Source organism: Thamnophis sirtalis, unplaced genomic scaffold (genome assembly GCF_051295495.1).
Source record: "Thamnophis sirtalis isolate CommonGarterSnake01/CBP01778 unplaced genomic scaffold, rThaSir2_p1.2 scaffold_1, whole genome shotgun sequence".
NCBI classification, from domain to species: Eukaryota; Metazoa; Chordata; class Lepidosauria; order Squamata; family Natricidae; genus Thamnophis; species Thamnophis sirtalis.
The window spans coordinates 172365423-172392666 of record NW_028261381.1 but is presented as its reverse complement, the minus strand read 5'-3'; the positions used below and the strand labels follow the sequence as shown (position 1 = coordinate 172392666).

The 27244-nt window shown below is 45.5% G+C and overlaps 1 protein-coding gene across 2 annotated transcripts in view; it reads right to left on the bottom strand.

Moving 5' to 3' along the window:
- The window catches only part of MIER2 (MIER family member 2), a 73902-nt gene that overhangs the window by 28936 nt on the left and 17722 nt on the right, over positions 1–27244 (bottom strand). The window contains exons 2-5 of one of the 2 annotated variants that reach the window (XM_087703310.1): positions 22892–22979; positions 21911–22074; positions 15090–15215; positions 6862–6985 (exon numbers count right to left, since the gene is read on the bottom strand). In XM_087703310.1, the coding sequence (XP_087559436.1) occupies positions 6862–6985; positions 15090–15215; positions 21911–22074; positions 22892–22979 (502 nt within the window). Of the gene's footprint in view, positions 1–6861; positions 6986–15089; positions 15216–21910; positions 22075–22891; positions 23246–27244 lie in introns of those variants that run through there. The other variant, XM_087703309.1, reaches the window with a different exon arrangement.

Here is a 27244-nt window from a genome sequence, read left to right as displayed (position 1 = left end):
AACGTGCTTTCGAACTGCTAGGTTGGCTGAAGCTGGGACAATTAACGGGAGCTCACCCTGTTACGCGGCGCTAGGGATTCGAACCGCCGAACTGCCGACCTTTCTGATTGACAAGCTCAGTGTCTTAGCCACTGAGCCACCGCGTCCCTCACACACAACACACACAAAATTGTAAGCAGCAGCTGTAATATTTTCAGCTACATCCCAGAATATAGAATATTCTCTCTCTCTCTCTCTCTCTATATATATATATATATATATACATATATTGAACAAAACTACTATAAAAAGGTGGATGAAGAAGTATATATCCAAAGCGTTCATCATTTTTCTTTTATAAAAAAAAAAGAGTATGCATCCCACTTTTAAAGCTTCCTCAACCCCAAATTTGCAAATTGTAGTTTTGGACTACAATTCCCATCCACCTGGCTGGATAATCCTTGAAAAAGTTGTCCAACACTCATTCAGAAAAGGTGAGAAAACTTGGCTGTAAATGTTTTGTATCTTGGGTTTACTTTCCTTCTGTTATCCCTCATTCATTAAACGTCTATAGGAGCAGTTGGTTTGAAGCCTCCATATTACAGGCCTTTTCTCTCAAAATACAGGAAGTCCTCAACTTACGACAGTTCATTTAGCGACCATTCAAAGTTACAACGGTGCTGAAAAAAGGGACTTGTGGCCGTCTTCCACACTTAGGTCCATCGCAGCACCCCCATGGCCACACGATCAAAATTCGGCTGCTTGAGAACTGGTTCATATTTATGACGGTTGACGTATGCTGGGGTCATGGGATCCCCTTTTGCCCCATTCTGACAAGTAAATTCTATGGCGGGGGAAGACAGATTTACTTAACAAGAGTGTTACAAGAGCTGTGGTGGCACAGTGGTTAGAGTGCAGTACTGCAGGCTACTTCTGCTGCCTGCCGGCTGCCTGCAATTTGGCAGTTCGACTCTCACCAGGCTCAAGGTTGACTCAGCTTTCCATCCTTCCGAGGTGGGTAAAATGAGGACCCAGATTGTTGGGGGGCAAGAGGCTGACTCTGTAAAGCCTTTAGAGAGGCTTGTAAAAGCACTGGGAAGCGGTATATAAGTGCTATTGCTATGACTACTACCTTACAATACAATACAATAGCAGAGTTGGAAGGGACCTTGGAGGTCTTCTAGTCCAACCCCCTGCCTAGGCAGGAAACCCTGTACCGTTTCCGACAAACACAAAGAAGAGGGAGTCAAACTATTCTCCAAAGCACCTGAGGGTAGAACAAGAAGCAATGGGTGGAAACTAATCAAGGAGAGAACTTAGAACCGAGGAGAAATTTCCTGAGAGTTAGAACAATTAATCAGTGGAACATCTTGCCTCCAGAAATTGTGAATGCCCCAACACTGGAAGTCTTTAAGAAGATGTTGGATAGCCATTTGTCTAAAGTGGTGTAGGGTTTCCTGCCTAGGCAGTGGGTTGGACTAGAAGACCTCCAAGGTCCCTTCCAACTCTGCTATTGTATTGTAAATGGCTATCCAACATCTTCTTAAAGACTTCCAGTGTTGGGGCATTCACAACTTCTGGAGGCAACTTCTGTTCCACTGATCAACCTTAACAGCTGCAGTGATTCACTTAACAATTGCATCCTTTTAGAAAATCGTTGAGGCCACTTGGAGGTTTAGCTGTGTCTTCAGAGTCATGTGAGTGGAAACTGAATATAAATCTCGTATCCCTCCCTCTCTGTTGAGAGGGGGGCTGTTCAATTTTGACACAGATGGCCCCTTTGACCCCTCTTTCAAACCAGCCTCCAAGTGGCCTCATTGGCTCTCTAAAAAGCATGCAAATGACCAGCTGTCTGCAAGGAGCATAAATCCTTCCGTTCCCTACCATCCAACTCAGAGCTGAAGAAGCTTCTTGGATGAGAAGTGAAACGTCTTTAAAAGAAAAACCAGACAGTCCAGTTGCCTCTTGAAAAAAGCTCCTTGGTAACATATAAAATTTTCAGGTTAAAAAAAAACACAATATCACAGCTGAATGGAAGGGGGGGAAAAAAAGTAAAAGTGGCGGAAAGATTTGTTTTCTCGGGCCGAAGTAGAAAATGAAATGGGAGGCATGTTGGAGACGTAAAGATGATTAATCCCAGGAAAGATGGAAGTGGCCAATTTAAGCGAGATCATGAAGGGTAAGGATATTTCTATGACAACAGGGATCAGAAGAGTGAAAGCAATGGGTCTCCCTTGGAGCAAAGCGTGGCTGCGAAAGCTGGACATTTAAGAAAGAATTAGAGGAGGTAGAAGATTGGCACCTCTGAATTATGGGTTACTAAGTTACCGTGGACTTCAAGAAGAGTCAATCAATTGGGCCAAGAGGAAATAAAGGCTGACCGTTATCCCGAGGACATAATTAGCAAGCAGAATCTCACATATTATGGACACGTGATGCAAACAGATAACAGAAAAACAGAGTTGGAAGGGACTTTGGAGGTCTTCTAGTCCAACCACCAGCTCAGGAAGGAGAGCCTGTAGCATTTTAGGCAAAAGGCTGTCCAATCTCTTCTTAAAAATCTCCAGTGTTGGAGCACCCACAACTTCTGGAGGGAAGCCCTTCCACTAAGTAGTTGTTTCTCCTGAATCCTAGGTTGCTTCTCTCCTTCATTAGATTCCATCCATTGCTTCTTCAGGCCCTTTGGGGCAGCAGTCACCAACTGGCGGTCCATGGACCACTGATGGTCTGTGAGAAAATTTTGGTGGTCTGCAGAAAAACTTTGCATTTTTTTATATTGCACTAAATCAGGGCTCCTCAAACTACGGTCTCTGGGCAGAATATGTGCAATGAACGCTTGTGTTGCTGCAGAGAGTCTCCCCCTTCGGGGTCTTTTTGCGCGGGGCAGAGGGGGGCAGAAATTCCGACTTGGGGTCTGCTTCAACCTCCTGGTGGGGGCCTTTGGGCGAAGGCTGGAGGGAAGCATTGCTGGTGGCAAAGAGCTGGAGGGCCTCGTTCCAGTGGGACTGCATCATGGCCTGGAACTGGCTGACCATCTCAGCCTGCTGAGCCTCCAGGCGCCGGTACCTGGCCTTGCACTCCCACAGGTTTTCCTTCTGCTTGGAAAGCCTATGCTCCTAGTCCTCAGTGAGGAGCTTCTGCTGAGCTTCCTTCTCGGTCAGATCCAATTTGAACTGAGTTGTTTTGCCAACTCTTTCTCATAGGGGCTGCTTAGCTCCAGCAATTGCTTCCTGTTGGGGCCTTAAAGAGCACAGGGGGGAAGGTGAGGAGTGGGTAGGAGGGGAGGGGTGAGTTGAGGCTGATGAGGCGCCCCTTGACTGAGTGACATTGAGTTGGCCACGCCTACCCAGTCATATGACCATCTAGCCACACTCACCCAGCCAGTCATACAATACAATACAATACAATAGCAGAGTTGGAAAGGACCTTGGAGGTCTTCTAGTCCAACCCCCTGCCTAGCCGAGAAATCTTATACCATTTCAGACAAATGGCTATCCAACATCTTCTTAAAGACTTCCAGTGTTGGGGCATTCACAACTTCTGGAGGCAATTTGTTTCACTAATTAATTGTTCTCACTGTCAAGAAATTCCTCCTCAGTTCTAAGTTGCTTCTCTCCTTGATTAGTTTCCACCCATTGCTTCTTGTTCTACTCTCTGGTGCTTTGGAGAATAGTTTGACTCCCTCTTCTTTGTGGCAGCCCCTGAGATATTGGAAGACTGCTATCATGTCTCCCCTAGTCCTTCTTTCTATTAAACTAGACATACCCAGTTCCTGAAACCGTTCTTCATGTGTTTTAGCCTCCAGTCCCCTAATCCTCTTTGTTGCTCTTCTCTGCACTCTTTCTAGAGTCTCCACATCTTTTCTACATCGTGGTGACCAAAACTGAATGCCGTATTCCAAGTGTGGCTTTATCATTAGGCAGATCATATTAGTGGTTCGCGGGATTTAAAATTATGAATTTAGTGGTCCCGGAGGTCCAAAAGGTTGGAGATCCCTGCTTTGGAAAATAGGCTGACTTCCTCTTCTTTGTGGCAGCCACTTAGATATTGGGTGGGTTAGAAAAATACAGCAGTGAGACTTGAATGAAGGAAACAAAAAGAACAAGACACTGAGTAAGATGGATGAAGAAGATCAGAGAAGATCTTTGGAATGTCTTTCTGTTGTTGAGACAGTTTTGCAACTTGTCTTGCCACAATTGTTAAATGAATCACTGCAGTTGATAAGTGAGTAACCTGGTTGTTAAGTGAATCTGGCTTTCCCGTTCACTTTGCTTGTTAGAAGGTCGCAAAGGATGATCACCCGACCCCGGGATACTGCAAGCGTCATAAATACGAGGCAGTTGCCAAGCCTCTGAATTTTGCTCATGTGACCATGGGGATGTTACAACTTTGAACGGTCACTAAATGAACTGTTGTAAGTCGAGGACAACTGGAACAATCTTTGAGCCTGTTAAGTAGGTTGTATGAATAAGGCCAGTATGGGTAGTCCCCGACCTACGAACCACAAAATTTCTGTTGCTAAGCAAAGCAAAGCTGATTTTATGACCAATTTTATGACCTTAACCCAGTTACGCCACAACAACTTACTGAATTACTGCAGTTGTTAAGTGAATCACAAGCGAATCATTAAGCTAATCCAACTTCTCCCACTGACTTTGCTTGAAGGAAGCCAGCAGGGGAAGTTGCAATTAGTGGATCACGTGTCTCCCGGGATCCTGAAACCGTCACAAATGTCTATGGAAATTCTCAGTCATCCAGTTCAGGGATAGAATGGAATAGGAAATTGAATGGACTGGGGATAGGAATAGCAATAGCAATAGGGAATAGCATAGCATAGAATAGGAAATAGACTAGACTAGACTAGGGAATGGGAATGGGAATAGGAAATAGAATGGAATAGAATAGAAGCTGGAAGGCGCCTTGGAGGTCTTCCAGTCCAGCCCCCTGCTCAAGCAGGAGAACCTATATCAGTGATGGCAAACCTTTTTTTTGGCTCGTGTGCCAAAAGCGTGGGGAGTGCAGGGGGGGGGGTCGTGTGCGGGCGTACCATACCCATAATGCTATGCGTACAACCCCAGCGCATGCACAAACAACCAGCGCTCCCCCCCTGTTCCCCCCCCCGGAGGTCCTCCAGAGGCTTCAGGAGCTTCTCTGAAGCCTCTGGAGCGCAAAAAAACGGCCCTACGGGCAAACTGTACAGACTTCCTGTTTGCTCGTAGGGCCAGTTTTAGCCCTCCGGAGCCTTCGGGAGGCTTCCCTAAAGGCCCCAGAGGGCAAGAAATGACCCTACGAGCAAACCAGTTTGTCCGTAGGGCTGTTTTTAGTCCTCCGGAGCCTTCAGCGGCCTTCAGGGGGCTTCCCTGAATGCTCCAGAGGGCTAAAAGCGGACAAACTGGAGCTCCCGGTTTGCTCGTAGGGTTGTTTCTTGCCCTCCGGAGCCTTCAGGGAAGCCTCCTGAAGGCTCCGGAGGGCTAAAACTGGCCCTACGAGCAAACTGGAAGTCCGTTCCCGAACTTCTGGCTCGACGGAGGGCGAAAAATGGCCTCAAAAGAAGGCCGAAGTCAGCTGGCCAGCACGCGCATGCATGCACGCTGGCCAGCTGACAGGGCAACACCTTGTGTGTCCTGACAAATGGCTCTGTGTGCCACCTGTGGCACATGTGACATAGGTTCGCCATCACAGAACTATATCATTTCAGACAAGGGACTGTCTAGTCTCTTCTTAAAAATCTCCAGGTTGTCCCAAAGGTGCTAGGCCTATGCACTTTGGGATGAACACCCTTCAAATGGTGAGGAGGCATTAACGGATTTCCAGAAAAATTGCAGAATTCAGGCACCATTTGCGCTTCAGTTTGAGATGCAGCCAACACAGGCTCATCCTCAACAAGCCTGCGCCTGACTTTAACCGGGAAGGGACACGGGGCAGAAAACATCCTGCTGTCAAGAAGGCTTCGTAACCATTTGCCCCACTCGGATGACACCGAGGACACCGATAAACCTCCAAGTGGCTCTCTAAAAAGGATGCAAATGACCAGCTGTCTGAAAGGAGTATAAACCCTTCCATTCCCCACCATCCAGTCAGAGCTGAAGACGCTTCTTGGATGAGAAGGGAAACCTCTTCAAAAGAAAAAAAACAAGAGAAGTCCAGAAGCCTTCTGAAAAAGCACCTTTGGGGATAACTATCATAAATACACACTGGTTGCCAGCGCCCAAATTTTGATCACATGGCCATGGGGATGCTGCAAGCGATGTAAATGTGATGACTGGTTGTCAATCACTTTTATTTTTGCAGGGCTTGCTCTGACTTCGAACAGTCGCTAAACGAATGGCTGCAAATCAAGGATGGCCTGTGTGAAGAAGCGTGCTGGCTGCCAATTACCTCCCACAGACCCATTAGATCTCACAGGGTTGGCCTCCTCCGGGTGCCATCTACCAGCCAATGCCACCTGGCTATTACCCGGGGGAGGGCCTTCTCTGTGGCAGCTCCGGCCCTCTGGAAGGAACTCCCCGCAGGGATTCGGACCCTCACCTCTCTCCAGGCCTTCCGGAAAGCCGTCAAAACCTGGCTTTGCCGACAGGCCTGGGGTTGATGAGTTCCCTCCCCTCTCGACATGTATGGTTGTGCGACTGTTGTCTACTTTTATTATTTGTATTTTGTCTTTTTATGTTCCCCTTCTTTCCCCCCTTGAATTGTTCGCCGCCCTGAGTCCTCCTGGAGAAGGGCGGCATACAAATAATAAAATACAAATACAAATACAAAATCTCTTTGTCGTGGTGCTGCAGCTGCCAATCTGCAGCCTGACGTACCACAAAGAGCTGAACTGCTCCATCTTTCCATTTGCCCACCTCCGGAGGTCTAAGAGACGCTCTTAATCAAACTTACAGCCGCTCTGATTGGGGAAAAGGTCTGATGCATCATGAGAAGTGACCGAAGGCGTCAGGTCATCTGCCGAAGACTGCGTCTCCTCCTCCTCTTCTCCAGAAAGTAGATCCTTGGCGATCTGCTCCTTCATTCAACAATCAGAAAAAGAGGAGATTTTTTTTTTAAAAAAAGACAAAAACTATGTAGAGTCCAAAATTGGGTTGATGAGACTTAAAATCAAGGAGAAAGATGAAAGGGAATCCTTTTTAACATGGGTTTTGTTTTATCAATGGCTAACTAACAGAAACAGAAGTTAGAAATCCAAAAGCATAAGAGAATGATTAATTAGATAGGGAAGGTTCATCAAAACAGACAAGCAACTATACAATACAATACAATACAATAGCAGTTGGAAGGGACCTTGGAGGTCTTCAACCCCGTCTAGGCAGGAAACCCTATACCGTTTCAGACAAATGGCTATCCAACATCTTCTTAAAGACTTCCAGTGTTGGAGCATTCACAACTTCTGGAGGCAAGTTGTTCCACTGATTAATTGTTCTCACTGTCAGGAAATTTCTCCTTATTTCTAGGTTGCTTCTCTCCTTGATTAGTTTCCACCCATTGCTTCTTGTTCTACCCTCAGGTGCCTTGGAGAATAGCTTGACTCCCTCTTCTTTGTGGCAGCCCCTGAGATATTGGAAGACTGCTATCCTGTCTCCCCTAGTCCTTCTTTTCATTAAACTAGACAGACCCAATTCCTGCAACCGTTCTTCATATGTTTTAGCTTCCAGTCCTCTAATCATCTTTGTTGCTCTTCTCTGCACTCTTTCTAGAGTCTCCACATCTTTTCTACATCGTGGCGACCAAAACTGGATGCCGTATTCCAAGTGTGGCCTTACCAAGGCCTTATAAAGTGGTAAGAACACTTCATGCGATCTTGATTCTATCCCTCTGTTTATGTAGCCTAGGACTATGTTGGCTTTTTTGGCAGCTGCTGCACACGGCTGGCTCATATTTAAATGGTTGGCATTAGGAGTCCAAGATCCCTCTCACAGTTACTACTATTGAGCCAGGTACCACCTATACTGTACCTGTGCATTTTGTTTTTCTTGCCTAAATGTAGAACCTTACTCTTTTCACCATTGAATTTCATTTTATTAGATAGTGCCCAATGTTCATGTTGGTCAAGATCCTTCTGTATCTTAAGCCTGTCTTCTGGAGTGTTGGCTATTCCTTGCCAACTTGGTGTCATCTGCAAATTTGATGAGTTCCCCATTTATCAGAACTATTATTATTATTATTATTATCATCTGATTATTACCAGTATTATTGTTGGTATTATTATCTTTACTATTTTCTAAAATTAACTGTACCCAGACAATGCACTGTTTATGTAATCACTAAATTTTGCATGTTTAATTAAAAAAACCAAATGAAAAAAAAAGACTTTGTCAACGGCTATCTTATTATTTTAATGCAACCAAAATTTGTGTCTTTTATGACACATTTATGGTGGACCTGTGAGGAGGCTAAATTTTTTTGGAAAAGGATCAAAAATTGGCTGGAGGCAATAACAGGGGTTAAAATAGAATGGAAACCTGAAATTTTTTTATTAGGAATAATGTCTGCGAAATACAAAAAAAAGAAATCCAGTATTTAATACTACATATAATTATGGCGGCAAGGATTGCCTTTGCCCAGAAATAGAAAAACAAATTAATTTCAAGCAAAGATGAAATAATAAGAAAGGTTATGGATTGTGCTGAAATGGACAAACTAACTAAAGAAATCCAGGGGAAAGAAGAATCAGAATTCTACCAGATATGGGATAAATGGTAGAGGTGGATGGAGGAAAGAAACAAGAATCAATGAAGGAATATAACAAAACTCAAAAAATAATAGTTATGAGTAAAATAAGAGGGTTAAGAATGGTGAAATCCAAATGAAATACAATAGAAGGGGAAATACTATAAGGTGAGTGGTATCGATTGATAATTGCTATTAGAAAGAACAGGAAGCTCCTGTTCGTATTGTATTGGGTAAATGTGGTATACGTTTAAGTTTTGTGTGTGTGTATTTTACATGTTTGTTAATAAAAAGTTTAAAAAAAAACAAAATTTGTGTCTTGACAACATTTAGGCTTGTTTTGGCTCTCCTGAACCTCTGATGGAAAGGGAGGGTAAATACACGTGACAAAAAACCTCCTTAATTAAACCATGCCTTCTAAGCAATGGCAGGAGCCGTGAGGACATGGCAGTGGTTAGAATGCAATATTGTAGGCAGATTCTGCCCACTGCCAGCAGTTTGATCCTCACTGGCTGACTCAGCCCTCCATCCTTCCTAAATTGGTAAAATGAGGTGGGGGCAATAGGATGACACTGTAAACGGCTTAGAGAGGGCTGTAAAGCATTGTGAAGCGATATATAAAGTCTAAGTGCTGTTGCTATTGGTAGCACCTGCATTCTGGAGTATTTCCTCAGAAATCTTTATAGCGCCCACCCTAAGATCTTTAAAAATTGGGGTGTTTTCCCAATCCTTGGAGTAGGCTGGTGGTGGACCCCAGTTATTCGTTTACTATGATGTATAGCATGTGGTCATTTGGATACGTACGTTCTTCTTTGTAATATTTTTTGTTTCTAGGTGTAAGCCACCCTGAATTATTCTGCAGTTGGCCAGTCCCTAAACCTGTGTTTCTCAATCTTGGCAACTTTAAGACATGTGGACGTGAGTTGGATGAGAAACATCTTTATTTTATTTTCTTCCTTAAGAGGAAAAAAAAATCACAGTCCAGTTATCTTTTGAAAAAGCACTTCTGTGTTCTGACGTAGGCTTCCCCAAAAAACACAGAGTCCTGATCCCGAGAAAACCCCTTTTATTAAACGAATGTGAATCCCTCTCATTCACATTCAGCAAGGCCTGGCAAACAGTCTTTCAAAGGAATATTTATGACCACAGACCTTATCTATCTTGGAAAGCTGCCATATAAATATTGTCCAAATGAAGTGCTGTGCAAGGAAAGGCTGGGCACAGAGTCTCTGAGATTCACGGACAGATCTTCACACTCCTGAAACAAACAAATTGTTTCCTGCAAAAGCACAGTCCCCTTTCGCTCCTCTTTTATTTCCTATGGGAGGGGCCAATCACTGTCCACCTGTGACTTTATTCCCAAGTCAACTGTTTCCTGAATTGTTCTTTTCTTCTGGCAGCTCTGCGCATGCGCACACTGGGAACAGGCTCCAGCTGTTCTTCTGCCTCACTGCTGTCTAGCTCTAAAGGCGCCTGGTCACTGCCAGAGGGCCTCAGCCCAGCCTCTGCTTCCGACGCAGAGCCCTCGTCAGAGCTTTTCCCAGACTCCAGGAGTGGCCCATGTTCCTCCCCAACCTCCTCACTGTCCGACTCTGCTGCCAGCTCTGTTGGCACGTCACAACATTTTGAGATAACTATGATCTGGATGATTGAGAATCTCCAGAGATTCGTGTGGACCACAGCACGGTTGGCTGTGGATTTCTGGGTATAAAACTGCACGCATCCTAAAGTTGCCAAGATTGCAAAACACTGATCTAAATAGTTATATACTTATACTTTGTTTATTTGTCCAAGTGTGGTTAGACACACAAAGAATTTGTCTCTGGTAAAGAAGCATTTGGTTTTATACAGAATATAACAATAATACTAAAATGTACAGCCAATAAAAGAGGGAGGTAAAAATAATAAAAGAGATAAATAATAATACTGTAGTCATCCCCTAAGGATAAATATGCATATACATTAGACACAAAACGTAGTAGTCACTGTATTTTATCAGCTGCGAGAGATTTAGTGCGTAATAATAAATCTAAATCTAGCACATAACCGTGAATGATAATAACTAACTACAAACAACAGCAGTGTAAAGTAGCAATGATGGTGCATTGGAAGATCTGCAAGAAATACCATTTGCCTGCAAGCAAGAAGTGGTGGGACCATAAAGTAGAGAAATAGAAAACGAAGAAGCTAAAGTACGCTGGGACTTTAGAATTCAAGACTGACAGACACCTGTCACAACAATATCCCAGGCTTATCAACTTTTGATAAGAAAGTTTGAAAAGTGGACGTGGCATTGCCCGGAGAGGACAACTGGAGAGGATTAAAAAACACAAAGACCTGGAAATAGAAGCAGGGCGACTGTGGCAAAGGAAAGCAAAGGTAGAACCAATTGTCAACATTCCAAATACCATGTAGAATTAAATCAGAGTCGAAGGCAAAACTATGCTTAAAGTTCCAATTTAATAAAACAGGCATGTTGGCACACAGCTGTGGGGATTCCAACTCTGGAAGTTACATCAGAATCCCACCCAGTTAAAAGTTCATGATCTTGTCCCCACACCCACAGTCCATCACATGGTCCAATCTCCTTCTTCCACGCTGGCGTCCATGCCCAGCTTCTTCTGGTCAGGTGTACTGGTGTGGAGACAAAGGATGACCTTGCTTCTAGTAAAGAATGAAAAACAATACATTCCAAAATCCTACTCCTTCTATTCCCCCCTCCCATTGACTATACTTAAAGAAACAGCATAATGAAATTAGAGAAAGTGTGGCAGGCCAAAATTCTAAAAAGGAATATAAATGCAGGCCTGACACCAATAGCGATAGGCGTCTCGGGGACCATCCCAAAACACCTGGAGCAGCATTTGAACACCATTGGCATTGATAAAATCTCCACCAATCAATTGCAAAAGGCAGCTTGACTCAGAACAACTGACATCCTGCGACAATACCTTTTAAGACCATCAAATATCCACATTGGCCTCTCTCAGGTCCTTGGGAAGGACTCGATAGGTGGATAAAAATGTGAAATCCAATTTGAACATCTGGATGACTGTGCTATGAACCCTACTAATAACTAATATTATAGAGACTAACCTCATTTTGCATTTAATAACCGCAGCTAGACTGTCGGTGGCGCAATACTGGAAGAAGGAAGATCTGCCTACTATTCAAGAATGGACATTGAAAGTAACAAACTTAGCAGAGATGACTAAAATATCAGCATATCTCAAGGATCACTCAAATGAGAGATATAAACTGGAGTGGAAAAGATGGATTGATTATACTCAAAATAAATACGGGACTAAGAAACTTCAGATAGCTTATGACTAAAGAAACCAGGAATGATATAAATTGTTTAGAGCTAGCCTAGCAAGGAGGAGTTAAAGCTCGAGTGAAAGATGTTATCAATTTTTTTTTCTTTTTAAGCTTATTTTAGAATGTTTTTGTTAAAGATTTATACCCTGTATTGGTTCTGGGAAGTCCGGGGGGGGGGGGGAGCTTGGGGGGGTTTGGGGGGGAGGGAAGTAAATATTTGTAAAAGTTTGTTTTTTTAAAAAAATCATTAAAAAAATTAGAGATTGGGAAACACAAGAAGAAAAGTGATATAGCTAAAATGGGAAATAATGTAGAATGAATTATGTGTTTGTGGAAACGTTAAAGGGGGGATCCAGACAATACCCTGTTGACAAAAGAATTTATTATTATGTAACCAAAAAAAACCCTTTTTATATACTGATAACTAATATTTACTGACTACTGGAGAGACCAGACTGGCCTACAAGGAAGACCAAATGAAGAACAGAATGGAGGCATGGGTAGACAAAGCGCTACATGGCCAGTGCATTAGGACTGTCTCAGGCCTGCAGCCATCTTTTCTTGTGGATCTTTGGCCTGCCCACACTTTCTATTATTCTACGATGCATTTTCCATTGTGGGAAAATGGGAGGGGGGGGATTGCAAGAAGTGAGATGCTCTGTAGCCATAACAAAATTCTTTCTAGAAAGCCAAGGTCATCCTTTGTCTCTGTATGTGACTGGATCTGGATGGGTGCCTCGGACTCTGATTTACTTTCAGATGCTATTTGGAACCCTGACAGACCGAGGGAATAATTCTGGCTGCAGAAGACCAAGCCTTAAGGACAAACGCTTAGAAAGCCGGAATTGAGAAGACAGCAACAGACAGTCAGCAACAGACAGTAAGTGCCACCTATTGCAAAGGAGCTGCAGAAACAATGGACCCACCTGGTGAGCCGCTACAAGGAGATCGCACAGACCGACTACAAGCAGTGGCATGACAAAGTAGTAGCAATGGTGCTTTGGAAGATTTGCAAGATATATCATTTGCCCGCCGGCAAGAACTGGTGGGACCATAAAACAGAGAAAGTCATCGAAAACGAAGAAGTTAAAATTGTCCTATGACTTTAGAATTCAAACAGACAGGCCACCAGCCACATAACACCTTAACAGTCTTAACAATTGTCGATAAGAAAGACCAAAAAGTTTGGGTCGTGGACGTACAGCAGTGCCTGGAGACAGCAGAGTAGAAGAGAAAGAACTAGAGAAGATAACGAAATACAAAGACCTACAAAGAGAAATAGAACAATTGTGGCGAAAGGCAAGCAAGGGTAATGCCAATAGTAACAGGCGCCTTGGGTGCAGCCCCAAAACAACTGGAGCACTACAGCGCCATAAGCACCAACAAATCTGCCACCAGTCAATTGCAGAAGGCGGCTTTACTTTAACAGCTTCCATCCTGCGACGGTATCTGTAACACCGTCAAACATCTGCCTATCCCAGGTCCTTGGTAAGGTCTCAACAGGTAGACACAAATGCCAAACCCAGACTGAACAGACTGTGCGATGATCAACAACAACAACAGAAACGACAACAATAATAATTGAAATTGAGCAATTGCAGAGGAAGAAATCAACGGTTGTACGACAGTAACAAGAGTCTTAGGAGCAATACCCAAAGGGCAGCCTAGATACATGGAAATTTTGAATTTATCATACCTGAATATCCTGGCTTTGCAAAAAAATAAATAAAAAACCCATCTTACTCAGAACTGCCTGTATAGTCAGTTACTTTAACAGCTCTTCAGTTAGGACTTGAACTGTTAAGTTTTTACCAGTCCCAGACTGTGAACCGAATTGAAGATTAAATCTTAAATAATAATAATAGTAAAGTACAGGCTTCTTTTTTTTGCTTGAGTCTGCAAGTTATTCAAAATTATTAAGGAATATGTAAGCCTCGCCTACAAAAAGTAGAGACTCCTCTTCCTTGTGGGAGGACCGGCTTCTGAGTGCAGCAAATCCCAGTTTTTTTCTTGGCATCTCCGGGGAGCAAGGAGCAGCGAGCAATCCGCGAGAAAGATCTCCTCTTTATGAAATAACTGGAAAAAAATATCTGCTTGTCCTTCCCTTTAACAAAGAAGCGATAGACTCAGGAAGGTCAACGACAGAAAGATGACCCTGGAAGGGAGGTGTTGGTGGGTTGGACCAACGTGCTAGCCTAAGCTCAAATTGGCTTTAAAGTAATTGGCAGTTCGGGGTATTGGGGGGAAGCAGCTAGGATGTCAAGCCACACTATGGTTTACTACTTTGGGCATTGCATGCCATGTGAACACACAGCAATTGTGTTGAGGTTACATTTAGGATGAATATTAAGGAAAAGAGAGTCAGAGAGTCAGTTAGAAGCTGGAGACTGTAAATTCTAGTCCCATTCTAGCCATGAAAGGCAACTGGGTGACTTTGGGCCAAACACCAGGAGACAGTGAGTTCTAGTTCCACCTTAGCCATGGAAGCCGGCTGGGTGACTTTGCACAAATCACCAGGAGACAGTGAGTTCTAGTCCCACCTTAGCCAGGAAAGCCGGCTGGGTGACTTTGGGCCAACCACCAGGAGACAGTGAGTTCTAGTTCCACCTTAGCCATGGAAGCCGGCTGGGTGACTTTGCACAAATCACCAGGAGACAGTGAGTTCTAGTCCCACCTTAGCCAGGAAAGCCAGCTGGGAGACTTTGCACAAATCACCAGGAGACAGTGAGTTCTAGTCCCACCTTAGCCGGGAAAGCCAGCTGGGTGACTTTGGGCCAACCACCAGGAGACAGTGAGTTCTAGTCCCACCTTAGCCATGAAAGCCAGCTGGGAGACTTTGCACAAATCACCAGGAGACAGTGAGTTCTAGTCCCACCTTAGCCAGGAAAGCCAGCTGGGTGACAGTGGGCCAGTCACTCTCTCTCTCATTCCCACTTGCTTCACGGGGTTGTTGTGGTGGGGGAAATAGGAGGAGGACAGTCTTGCCATTTGAGTTATTTGTAAAAGCAATAAAACGGGACAGAACCGACATAACCAAATAATATCCAGGAGAATCAAATCCTAACACATAACACCTCAACCTGGGCACCCCACCGGACAAGGCAGTTCGGATCATCACCCCCTACCTTATCCAGGGTCATGTCTGGAAGATTGGGCGTGGCATCGTTGCTCTCGCTCTCCTGCTCAGAGATGGCGTCCGAAGCCTCGTAGCCATACAGTGCCAGCAGCTCTTCAAAGGGCATCTCACTGTTCTGAGTGGCAAAACAGGAGTGATACTGATTCAGTTCTGGCAATGGGGAAGTTGAAAAATCGAGCAGCGCAATATATAGGGGCGTAGGGGGTGGTCCTTGAGTTACAACCATTCATTTAGTGACAGAAAGTCTGGGCTCAATTGTGGCGTGTAGGCCGAGGACTGCTTGTGTCAGACCCAGAAGTCATCTTTTAATTTGGGCTTTCAGGCCTGCCATATTTCATGCTGGGGAAAAATGGGAGGGGGGGATTGTATGGAATGTGGGAGATATATAGTCTAAATAGCATTCCTTTCTCAGAGAGTCAAGGACATTTCGCCCTGCACCTTGAGGGGTGTGACTGGGAGGTAATTCCAGTTTTGGATGGTGCTTGATTGGACAATGTGATGGACATGTGGGTGCTGGGCAGGGACTCTCTCTCTCTATCTCTCTCCCCCTCTCTCTCTCCCTCCCTCCCTCTCTCCGCCTACCTACCTATGATGTGTATATGTATGTATGTGTGTGTGTTTGTGTGTGTGTGTGTATTTATATCCGTCCTTCTTTCCACCCTCTGTCGTTCCTTCCTTCCTTCCTTTCTTTCTTTCCTTTTTCCTTCTTTCCTTCTTCCTTCCTCTCTCTCTCCCTCTCTAGTAGTCTTCGACTTAGGGCCACAATTGAGCCCAAAATTTATTTTGCTAAGAAAGTGTTTGTTGTTAAGTGAGGGTCAGATCTGGAAGCCATCTTTTGCATTAGGCCTTCAGGCCTGCCACATTGATTGCTGTGGGAAAATGGGAGGCGGGATTGTATGGAGCGTGGGAGATTTATAGTCAAAGAGTTAAGGACATCTCGCCTTGTACCTTGAGGGGTGTGACTGGGAGGTATTTCCAGTTTTGGATGGTGCTTGATTGGACAACGTGATGGACATGTGGGTGCTGGGCAGGGACTTGAACTCACAGAGGATCTCTCTTTCTCTCTCTCCCCGCCTACCTACCTATGATATATATGTATGTGTATATATATTTGTGTGTGTATGTATTTATATCTGTCCTTCTTTCCACCCTTCTTTCTTTCCACCCTTCTTTCTTTCTTTCTTTCTTTCTTTCTTTCTTTCTTTCTTTCTTTCTTTCTTTCCTTTTCCTTCCTTCCTTCCTTCTTTTCTTCCTCTCCCTCTCTCTCTAGTAGTCTTCGACTTAGAGCCACCAAATTTATTTTGCTAAGAAAGTGTTTTTTATTAAGTGAGGGTCCGACCTGGAAGCCATCTTTTGCATTAGGCCTTCAGGCCTGCCTCATTGATTGCTGTGGGAAAATGGGAGGCGGGATTGTATGGAGTGTGGGAGCTTTATAGTCAAAATAACATTCCTTTCTCAGAGAGTCAAGGACATCTTGCCCTGCACCTTGAGGGATGTGACTGGGAGGCATCTCCAGTTTTGGACGGTGCCTGAGGGCCATGTGATGGACATGGGGGTGCTGGGCAGGGACTGGGACTTTCATTTGGGTGGGGAGAACCTGGAAGCTTTCAGTTTCGGGTTTTCCCAGATGTGCCAAGATGACATCTCTAATGAAGTGGAACTTTGAGGAAGCTCAAGTCTTGGAGTCTTCTTTCATTGGGGGTCTTACTTGGAACCCTGACAACAAATTATAGAAGATGCCCAACCAAGGGAATGTCTTAGCAGCTGGTAGCAGATACCCAGCTGACCTTATCTGGGGTTACAAGCTAAGCAAGAGTTAGGCCTAGTCATACATGGATGGGAGACTGTGGAGAAATACAAGGCATCAGTGAGCACAAGTAGTCCTCGACATAAAATACTTCATTTAGTGATGGTTCAAAGTTACAATAACACTAACAAAAGTGACTTATGACCATTTTTTCACGCTTTTGGCCGTTGCAGTATCTCCATGGTCACATGATCAAAACTTCAAGCGCTTTGGCGGTTCCACCACAAAATCGCGGAGGACAAAATCGCGCTCGACAAAAGCGCGCATTTGACGTCATCACAGCGCGACGAAAACATCGCGCTGTGATCGAAAAATGTAAAAATAAAGCTAAAACCTTCCCCTAACCCCCCCAAACCTAACCCTAAACCTATCCCTTAACCTAACCCTAAATCTAACCCTAAACCTAACCGTTAACGTAACGAAAAACCTAACGCTAACCCTTAACCTAACGCTAAACCTAACGCTAACGCTCTAAACCTGACCCTAACCCTTAACCTAACCCTAACCCTAACCCTTAACCTAACCCTTACCTTTATGTGAATCGGCTTGCTTTAATTTTAATTTTATTTCAATTTTTAATTTTTTCCGTCGCGCTGTGATGACATCACATGCGCGCTTTCGTCGAGCGCGATTTTGTCCTCCGCGCTTTTGACGGGTCACGGCTTTGGCAACTGGCAAGTATTTTTGTCCTGGGGTCGTGATCCCCTTTTGTGACCTTCTGACAAGCAAAGTCAATACGGAAGCCGGATACACATACGGATTTGTGTTAGCAACTTAACCGCAGGGATTCACTTAACAACGGTGGCAAGAAAAGTTGTACAATGGGGCAAAATTCATTGAAGGACTGTCTCGCTCCGCAACAAAATTGTGGGCTCAGTTGTGGTCGCACAGAGCTAGTTCTCGAGTTATGACTGGCAGTGCAGCAATCGTTTAAAGTTCTTACAGACCTTCCCAAGGTATTTATGATGCGGTTCCAAAGTTCTGACTTCTGCCCCTCTCCCTTAACAGAAATCTTAACAGAATAACAGAGTTGGAAGGGATCTTGTAGGTCATCTAGTCCAACCTTCCCCCCACCCACCCAAGCAGGAGACCCTACACCATTTCTGACAGATGGCAGTCCAGTCTCTTCCTGAAAGCCTCCAGTGATGAAGCTCCCGCAACTTCCGAAGGCCACTTCCGTTCCATGGGTTGATTTTTTTCACTGTCAGAAAATTTCTCCTTATTTCCAGGTTGAATCTCTCCCTGATCAGTTTCCAACCGTTGTTCCTTGTTTGGCCTTCAGGTGCTTTGGAGAATAGCTTGACCCCCTCCTCTCTGTGGCAGCCCCTCAAATATTGGAAGACTGCTACCATGTCTCCCCTGGTTCTTATCTTCACTAGACTAGCCATGCCCAGTTCCTGCAACCATTCTTCGTATGTTTGAGCCTCCGATCCCCTAATCACCTTAGTTGCTCTTCTCTGCACTTTCTCTAGAGTCTGAACCAGGGGTGGGTTTCTCGCCCCGTTCCAACCGGTTCGGTTGGAACGAGGCCGGCGGCGTCCTCGCGCACGCGCGCGGTGCATGCATGCGTACTAGCGTCTGTGCGATGCTCCAGCTGCTCCTGGAGGATCGCGCAGGCACTGTATGCGTCCTGCGCATGCGTGGAAGCGCAGAATTCGGCAAAACCGGGTAAGGAGCGGGCGCGGGCGGGCCTTCGCCGTTCCCGGAAGTTACTTACTTCCGGGTTCGGCAACCAACTGGATCGCAGGGACCGTCGTGAACTGGTTGAAACCCACCCCTGGTCTGAACATCTTTTTTATAGTGTGGTGACCAAAACTGGATACAGTACTGTAGGTGTGGTTTTATTAGGGCTTTCTATAGTGGCATTAGTACCTCACTTGATCTTGATTGTATCCCTCTGTTAATGCAATTTAGGATTGCATTGACTTTTTTTGGCTGCCGCTGCACACTGCTAACTCATATTTAGCTGGTTGTCCACTCCGAGATCCCTCTCCCAGTCACTGCTATTAATCCTGGTTTCACCCAGTTTATATGTGTACTTTTGGTTTTTCTTGCCTGAGTGTAATACTTTACTTTTCTCTACATTGGATTTCATTTTGTTAGATAGGGCCCAGGGTTCCAGTCTGTCAAGATCCATCTGGATCTTGAGCCTGGGATATTGGCTCTTCCTGCCAGCTTGGTATCATCTGCAAATTTAGTAAGTTCCCCTTCTATTCCCTCATCTGAGTCATTTATGAAGAAGATATTGAAATGTACTGGGTGTCAACTCTGTAAATGACTCTAGCTGAAGCCATATTTTTCTTGTTTCGTTTCTTAGTTGCCATACTTAGGGAGGGAAGGGGGGATTCATGGAATGTGAGATGCCTTCCTCCAATGTGCCAGACATAACAAAAATAAGGCTCCTGAAAACCAAGGTCAGATCAACAGTGCCCTAGCAACAGCAGGAAGGAGTTGTTGTGACCTGCCAGCAGAGCTGGCAGCAGATTCAGACAGTGAGGAGGTTGGGGAGGAACATGGGCCAGTCCTGGAGTCTGGGGAAGGCTCTGATGAGGGCTCTGTGTCGGAGGCAGAGAGGGGGCCAGAGCCGTCTGAGTTATCAGCTGCCTTCAGAGTCGGACATCAGTGAGGCAGACGAACAGCTGGAGCCTATTCCCAGTGCGTGCATGCGCAGAGTGGCCAGTCGAAGGGAACAGCTAAAGAACAGGGGTTGACTTGGGAGTGAGGCCACAGGTGGGCGATGAATGGCCCCTCCCAGAGGAAATAAAAGAGGAGCGACAGGGGAGTGGAGTTTGCAGGAGACAATTCGTTCATTCCTGCATTCTTGCCAAGTACTGCGGGCGTCTGAAAGATCTCGGCCTGGCCACTATCCAAGCCTGATAAAGGTCGGTAATTGTGGACTACCTTGAAAGACGGTGGGAGAGGAAAGACTTGGCTGAAGAGGAATTCACTGTCAATTAAATAAAAGGGGTTTATCGGGCCGAGGAGTCGGCTTCGTGCTGCTGGGGAAGCCTCGGTCAGAACAGGGAGTGCTGAGAAGTTCATCACCTGCTTGGTTGGCTAACGGGACCTGTGACACAAAGGTGGTGGTGTGTGTGGACGGTATCTATTCTTTAATGATACGAAAAACGCGGGAATTATTCAGTCTTGGTTTTACATTTGACCGCGCCGATATGATGTACCCCAAATAAACAGGATTTTTGAGGAAGCCTAGGCCTCAGAGTCCCGAATTGGTTGGGAGCATTGCTTGGAACCCTGACACTGGGTCTAAGACGGGAACCTTGTGGTACCCCATGGCTTACTGCCCTCCCTGCAGTCACATGACCATCTTTCGAACAAGAGCCGAGGTGGCGCAGTGGTTAGGGTGCAGCACTGCAGGCCACTTCAGCTGACTGTTATCTGCAGTTCAGCGGTTCTAATCTCACCGGCTCAAGGTTGACTCAGCCTTCCATCCTTCCGAGGTGGGTGAAATGAGGACCCGGATTGTTGTTGGGGGGAAATAAGCTGACTCTGTAAACCGCTTAGAGAGGGCTGAAAGCCCTATGAAGCGGTATATAAGTCTAACTGCTATTGCTATTGCTACTTGGCAACCCTGTGAGCCATGGTGGCGCAGTGGTCAGGGTGCAGTACTGCAGGCTACTTTTGCTGACTGCCGGCTGGCTGCAGTTTGGCGGTTCGAATCTCACCAGGCTCAAGGTTGACTCAGCCTTCCCTCCTTCCGAGGTGGGTAAAATGCGGACCCAGATTGTTGGGGGGCAATTGCCTGACTCTCTAAACTGCTCAGAGAGGGCTGTGAAGCTTGTGAAGTGGTATATCTAAGCCTAAGTGCTAGTGCTATTGCTGTAGTGCTGGAATCCCCTGGCTAAAGAGAAAAGGGAATAAAGAGGTGGCCTTCTCTGGAGTTGCTCATGGAGGAAAATAGCAGAGGCCAGACTACAGGCAGTCTTCAACTGATGACCGCAACTGAGCCCAACATTTCCGTTGCTAAGCGGACCATTTGTTAAGTGAATTTTGCCACCATTTCCCAACCTTTCTTTTCCACGGTTGATAAGTGAATCACTGCAGTTGTTAAGTTAGTTATCGTGACTGTTAAATGAATCCAGCTTCCCCCATTGACTTCGCCTGTCAGGACACTGCCACCGTCATCACTATGAGTCGCCAAGCGTCTGGATTTTGATCACGTGACCATGGGGGGGGGGAGGGGGATGCGGCAACGGTCCTGCTTCAGTGCAGACTACAGGAACCATTTGCACCACTCAGGTGACCCTGAGGACACAGACAAACCTCTAAGTAGCCTTAACAACTCTCTAAAAAGAATGCAAATTAAAAGCTGTCTGCAAGTTCGCTTCTGAGTTGACACATTTGTCTGCAAGGAATATAAATCCTTCCGTTCCCCACCATCCAGTCAGAGCTGAAGAAGCTTCTTGGAGGAGAAGCGAAATGTCTTCAAAAAAAACCAAAAAAACCCCAAGGAAGTCCAGTTGCCGCTTGAAAAAAAACACCTTTGGGACAACCATGGCATGGATATCTGAGAGACCGCCTCCTGCTATACACCTCCCAACGGCCGATAAGAACCCACAGGCTAAGCCTCCTCCGGGTGCCGTCGACCGGACAATGCCGGCTGGTGACCTCCTGGGGGAGAGCCTTTTCTGTAGCTGCTCGGGCTCTCTGGGACGATCTGCCCGCAGAGATCCAGACCCTTCCCACTCTTGCGGCCTTCCAAAAAGCCACCAAAACCTGGCTGTTCTGGCAGGCCTGGGGCTGTTGATCTATGAAACAGGTCCAGCCCCCAGCTAAGCCGAATGTATGTTGTGTTTTTTAATCTGTTTTCATTTCTCCCCTATTTGTTATTTTATTTTATCTCGTATTTGTAAGCCGCCCGGAGTCCTATGGGATTGGGCAGCACATAAACTCATTAAATTACGAATTATGGATGACTGAGAATCTCCATAGACCTTCCCTGGGTAAGCAAAGAAGACACAAGGATAGACCTCCAAGCCCCTTACCTGGGCGGCATTGAAACTCTTCTCTATCTCTTCCAAAGGCTTCGCTTTCTCCTCTCTGTGGTCTGGTTCCTCGTCGGCCTCCTCCGTTTTTTCCTGTACTCCGTAGTTCTGGGACAGGATCTCAGCCAGGTTGAATCGGTGGTCAGCTGAGCCCATAGACACCACTGTGTGGATGGAAGGGAAGAAACGGCTACCGTTAGCCACTCTAGAACTGAACTTTATTATTTACAAAATTTATAGCTGGGCTCCAAGATAACCACAGATGGGGACTGCAGCCAAGAAATTAAGAAGTTTGCTCCTGGGGAGGAAAGCTATGGCAAATGTAGATAGCATACTGCAAAAGCAGAGACATCACCCTGCCAACAAAAGTGTGTATAGTTAAGGCTCTGGTTTTCCCAGTTGCAATGGATGGCTGTGAAGATTGGATCATAAGAAAGGCTGAGGGTCAAAGAATGGAGGCCTTTGAATTATGGTGCTGGAGAAGACTCCTGCTTTGAGTCCCATGGACTGCAAGGCCATCCAACCGATCAGTCCTATTGGAGATCAATCCTGACTGCTCTTTAGAAGGCCAGATCCTGAAGAGGAAACTCAAAGACTTTGGCCACCTAATGAGAAGGGAGGACTCCCTGGAGAAGAGCCTAATGCTGGGGAAGATGGAGGGCAAAAGAAGGGGACGACAGAGAATGAGGAGGCTGGATGGAGTCACTGAAGCAGCAGGCGTGAGCTTAAATGGACTCCAGGGGATGGTAGAGGACAGGAAGGCCTGGAGGAACGTTGTCCATGGGGTCGCAATGGGTCGGACATCACAAAACTGGCTTTCTGAGTGTTTTGGTATTCTTTTGGTGGATGCACAGCAAGTTGGTTGCAAAGATGGAGAACCAAAGCAGTATCAGGAGGAATATTAATGAACAATCATAATGCAAAATTAATGAACAACAATCAGTCAAAAAGACCGGTCTTGAGACTGGAAGGTCCCCTTACCTGCCGTGGTATGAAGATTGGATCGCCCAGAACATAAGTTATGCGCAGGATAAGACACGATCCTTGGGCTTTGCCTCCCAATCGAGGCCTTTGAAGGAAAAAGAAAAGAAGTTATTTCACAATTCATATTTATTACTAGCTGATAACCTGGTGTGTTGCCTGGGTATTTATTTATAGGGAGAAAATGTCCAGACCAGACATAATTTCTAATGTTGGATTTCCCCCCTTACCAGAGGGAGCCCCCTTGTGGAGTACTGTGAAGCCGTTACAATGGCAACTCCACTGCGCTGTACGGTAGAAGCCATTTTACAGCAGTACAGTAGAAGCCATTTAAAGGCACAACAGGCTGTATCTTAACAGAAGGCACACCCTGAGCAGTGTTTGGGGATGTCTTACCCCACACAGTATTTGTTTCCAGAGAGTAAGTCATCTGTGTACCAAATTTGGTTGAAATTGCTCGAGGTGTTCCAGAGTTCCGCTGGAACACACACACACACACACACACACAACCATGATGCGGCCCTCAATGAAATAGATTCTGACACCCCTTAACTAGAACTACCATCATTCTCAGCAACCCAGCAGCTGGGATGATAGGAACTGTGGTGCAATGTATTTATTTGGACAAGTTAATCTTTCTCAGCCCAACCCACCTCGCAGGATTTCTGTTGTGGGGAAAACAGAAGGAGGAAGGTGTTTGGCTGCCTTGAGTTACACATAGATGTAATAAAGGCAGGATACTCGTCCTCGTCTTACGACCCCAATTGAGCCCAACACTTCTGTTGATAAATGAGACATTTGTCAAATGAGATTTGCCCCCGTTTTACAACCTTGTTTTGCCACAGCTGTTAAAATAGCCACACGGTTGTTAAGTGAGTCTGGCTTCCCCCTTGACTTTACTGGTCAGAAGGTTGCAAAGGGGGGATCCCGTGACCTCGGGATCCAGAAACCGTCATAAATATGAACCAGCTGCCCAAATGTCTGAACTTTGATCACATGAGAATGAGGTTGCTGCCACGGACAAAAATGTAGAGTGTAAAAAATGGTCATAAATCACTTTTTTTTCAGCGCTGCTGTAACTTTGAACGGTTACTAAATGAACGTAAGTTGAGGACTACCCAAGCTCATGGTCTTCTAGGAAAATCCTGTGAGGAAGATGCCTTCAACCCAGTGGTGAAATCTAATTTTTTTACTACTGCTTCTGTGGGCGTGGCTTGGTGGTGGTGGGTCATGTGACTGGGTGGGCGTGGCTATGCAGTCATGTAACTGGGGGATCAAAAGACAGAAGCTCACTTTAACAATGTCTGGCTGGAGCAGGGTTGGACTAGATGACCTCCAGGCCCCTTCCAGCCCTGGATTATCCTTTGAAGCTGCGTCTAATGCCTGGTTTGTAGTCCTTCCTTCCTCTCCTTTTTCCCTTCCTCCCTACCTTTCTTTTTCTTTCTTTCTCCCTTCTTTCTTTCTCTCTGTTTCTCTCTCTGGCTTTCTCAGCACCTCCCCCCCTTTTGGCCAAGCAGGCTTCAGGAAAGCCTGCTGGGAGCAAAAACAGATCCCCTCACCCCCACATTTCCAGAGAACCTATAGTAAAAAAAATGCTTAAAAAGTTTTTTAAAAAGTTCCGAAGATCAGCTGTGCGATGTGTGATTGTCGGAATGTTTTTTTTAAAAACTTTTTTTTAGTATATTTTGCTACCGGTTCGGCCGAACTGGCCCGAACTGGTAGCATTTCACCCCTGCTTCAACCTCTAGGCAGGAGCATATGTGTTGTAATGCGTTATCCCCACGGGCTTATTAGTAAATTGTGGATCTGTCCTCATTAGAGATGGCTTGATGACTTGGGGCAGGGGTCAGCAAACTGCAGCTCTGGAGCCGCATGTGGCTCTTTCCTCCCTCTGCTGCGGCTCCGTTACCGGTCGGTGCCACAATTTTGAGAGGAGCTTCCGGTGGGGGGGGGAGAGAAGCACAGTGCGCCAGGAGAAGACTCTACGGCAAGGGGAGGGTTTTCCAGTTGTCTCCGCCATTGATAGGGCTTTTGGTTATGACAGGTAGAGGAAAAAGGACGGCGCGCTAGGAGGAGACTCTATGGTGGGGGAACTGAACTTCCGGTCAGCTCCAGAATTGAACAGGGGGCTTCCGGTTAGGAGCTTTGTGGCTCCCGGTGTTTTCTTTTCTGTGGGAAACGGGTCCAAATGGCTCTTCGAGTGTTTAAGTTTGCTGACCCCTGGCTTGGGGGAAAGAATCTACTAAATGCCAGGAATGCAGAACAGAGCCACTTGAGGGACAATTCAAAATCCTCCACTAGTGGTTTAACAGACATACAGGTAGTCCTTAATTTACAACAGTTCATTAAGTGACCATTCAAATTTACAACGCCACTGAAAACATAAGACTTACAACCATTTTTACGGTTATGACCTTTGCGGCACCCCCGTGGTCACGTGATCAAAATCCAGACGCTTGGCAACTGACTCATATTTGCAGTGTCCTGGGGGGTCCCGTGATCCCCTTTTGCGACCTTCCGACAAGCAAAGTCAACGGGGAAGCCAGATTCGCTTAACAACTGGTTGACTAATCAACTGCAGCAATTCGCTTAATGACTGAGGCAAGAAAGGTCGTAAGATGGGGCAAAGCTCACTTGGACAAGGTTCTCGCTTAGCCTCAGAAATGTGGGGGCTCAACTGTGGTCGTAAGTCGAGGACTGCCTGTACGCCTATAAATTTTGCTTTCAAATTTCTTTTGAATGGCAGCAAAGGAAGCAGATGCCCAGAAACAAAGAATTTGGATGCCAATTCCTAGAAATCTTTTTCAAATAACCTTTCCAGATTGGTGCCAAAAAGAATTTTAAAAGCTGGTTCAGTTATTGTCGAGCGTAAAAGCAATCCGGAGCCAGAGCTGTTCAAATGAATGGAGGTTTATTGCATGCTAACACTCTCTACAAGAATCTGACCTAATAACGGCCAAAGCAAATTGGGGATAGATAAGGATCAAGGGAATTCAAAGTTCTCCTACACAACACCACCACCTGAAATCCCAGCTGATCGTATACAGGGAGTCCTTGACTTACAACAGTTCGCTTACCGACTGTTCACAAAGTTGCAATGGCGCTGAAAAAAGTGATTTATGACCGTTTTTCAGATTTACGACCTTTGCAGCATCCCCGTGGTCGTGCCTCAGTTGTTAAGTGAATCTGCCTTCCCCCCTTGACTTAGCTTGTCAGGAGGTCGTAAAAGGGGATCACGTGACCTCGGGACACAGCGACCGTCATAAATATGAGTCAGTTGCCAAGCACCTGAATTTTGATCACATGGCCACGGCCACTAAATGCAATTAGTTCGTATTTATGACGGTTGGTGTGCCCCGAGGTCACGACGACCTCCTGCAAAGGGGGAAGCCAGATTCATCTAACAACCGAGTTCCTAACGTATGAACCATGGTGGTTCACTTAACAACCGAGGCAAGAAAGATAATAAAATGCGGCAAAACTCACTTAACAGATGTGTCACTTAAAATGAAGGATAAGGATAATAATGAACCTATGTATATTTGGTAGATGATTGGTGATATTATGCATAGTTGTAAGTAGTGATGTATATTATAAAGATATTTTGTTGTTAAACAGTTTAATAAGGAAGTAATGAAAGATTGGTACATGTATCACATGAAGTGTTAATACCACTTTATAATGCCTTGGTGAGGCCACACTTGGAATACTGCGTTCAGTTTTGGTCACCACGATGTAGAAAAGATGTGGAGACTCTAGAAAGAGTGCAGAGAAGAGCAAGAAAGAGGATTAGGGGACTGGAGACTAAAACATATGAAGAACGGTTGCAAGAACTGGGTATGTCTGGTTTAATGAAAAGGAGGACTAGGGGATACATGATAGCAGTCTTCCAAAATCTCAGTGGCTGCCACAAAGAAGAGGGAGTCAAACTATTCTCTAAGGCACCTGAGGGTAGAACAAGAAGCAATGGGTGGAAACTAATCAAGGAGAGAAGCAACTTAGAACTAAGGAGGAATTTCCTGGCAGTGAGAACAATTAATCAGTGGAACAGAAGTTGCCTCCAGAAGTTGTGAATGCCCCAACACTGGAAGTCTTTTTAAGAAGATGTTGGATAGCCATTTGTCTGAAACGGTATAGGGTTTCCTGCCTAGGCAGGGGATTGGACTAGAAGACCTCCAAAGTCCCTTCCAACTCTGCCATTGTATTATTATATGAAGTGAATATTTAGAACACTGTTTAAAAATGAAGGATTAACATTTGTGCTTGAATGTATGATGCACAAGGACAACAATGAACGTAAGTATACTTGATGGATGATTGGCGGGACTATGCATAATCGAAAGTAGTGATGTA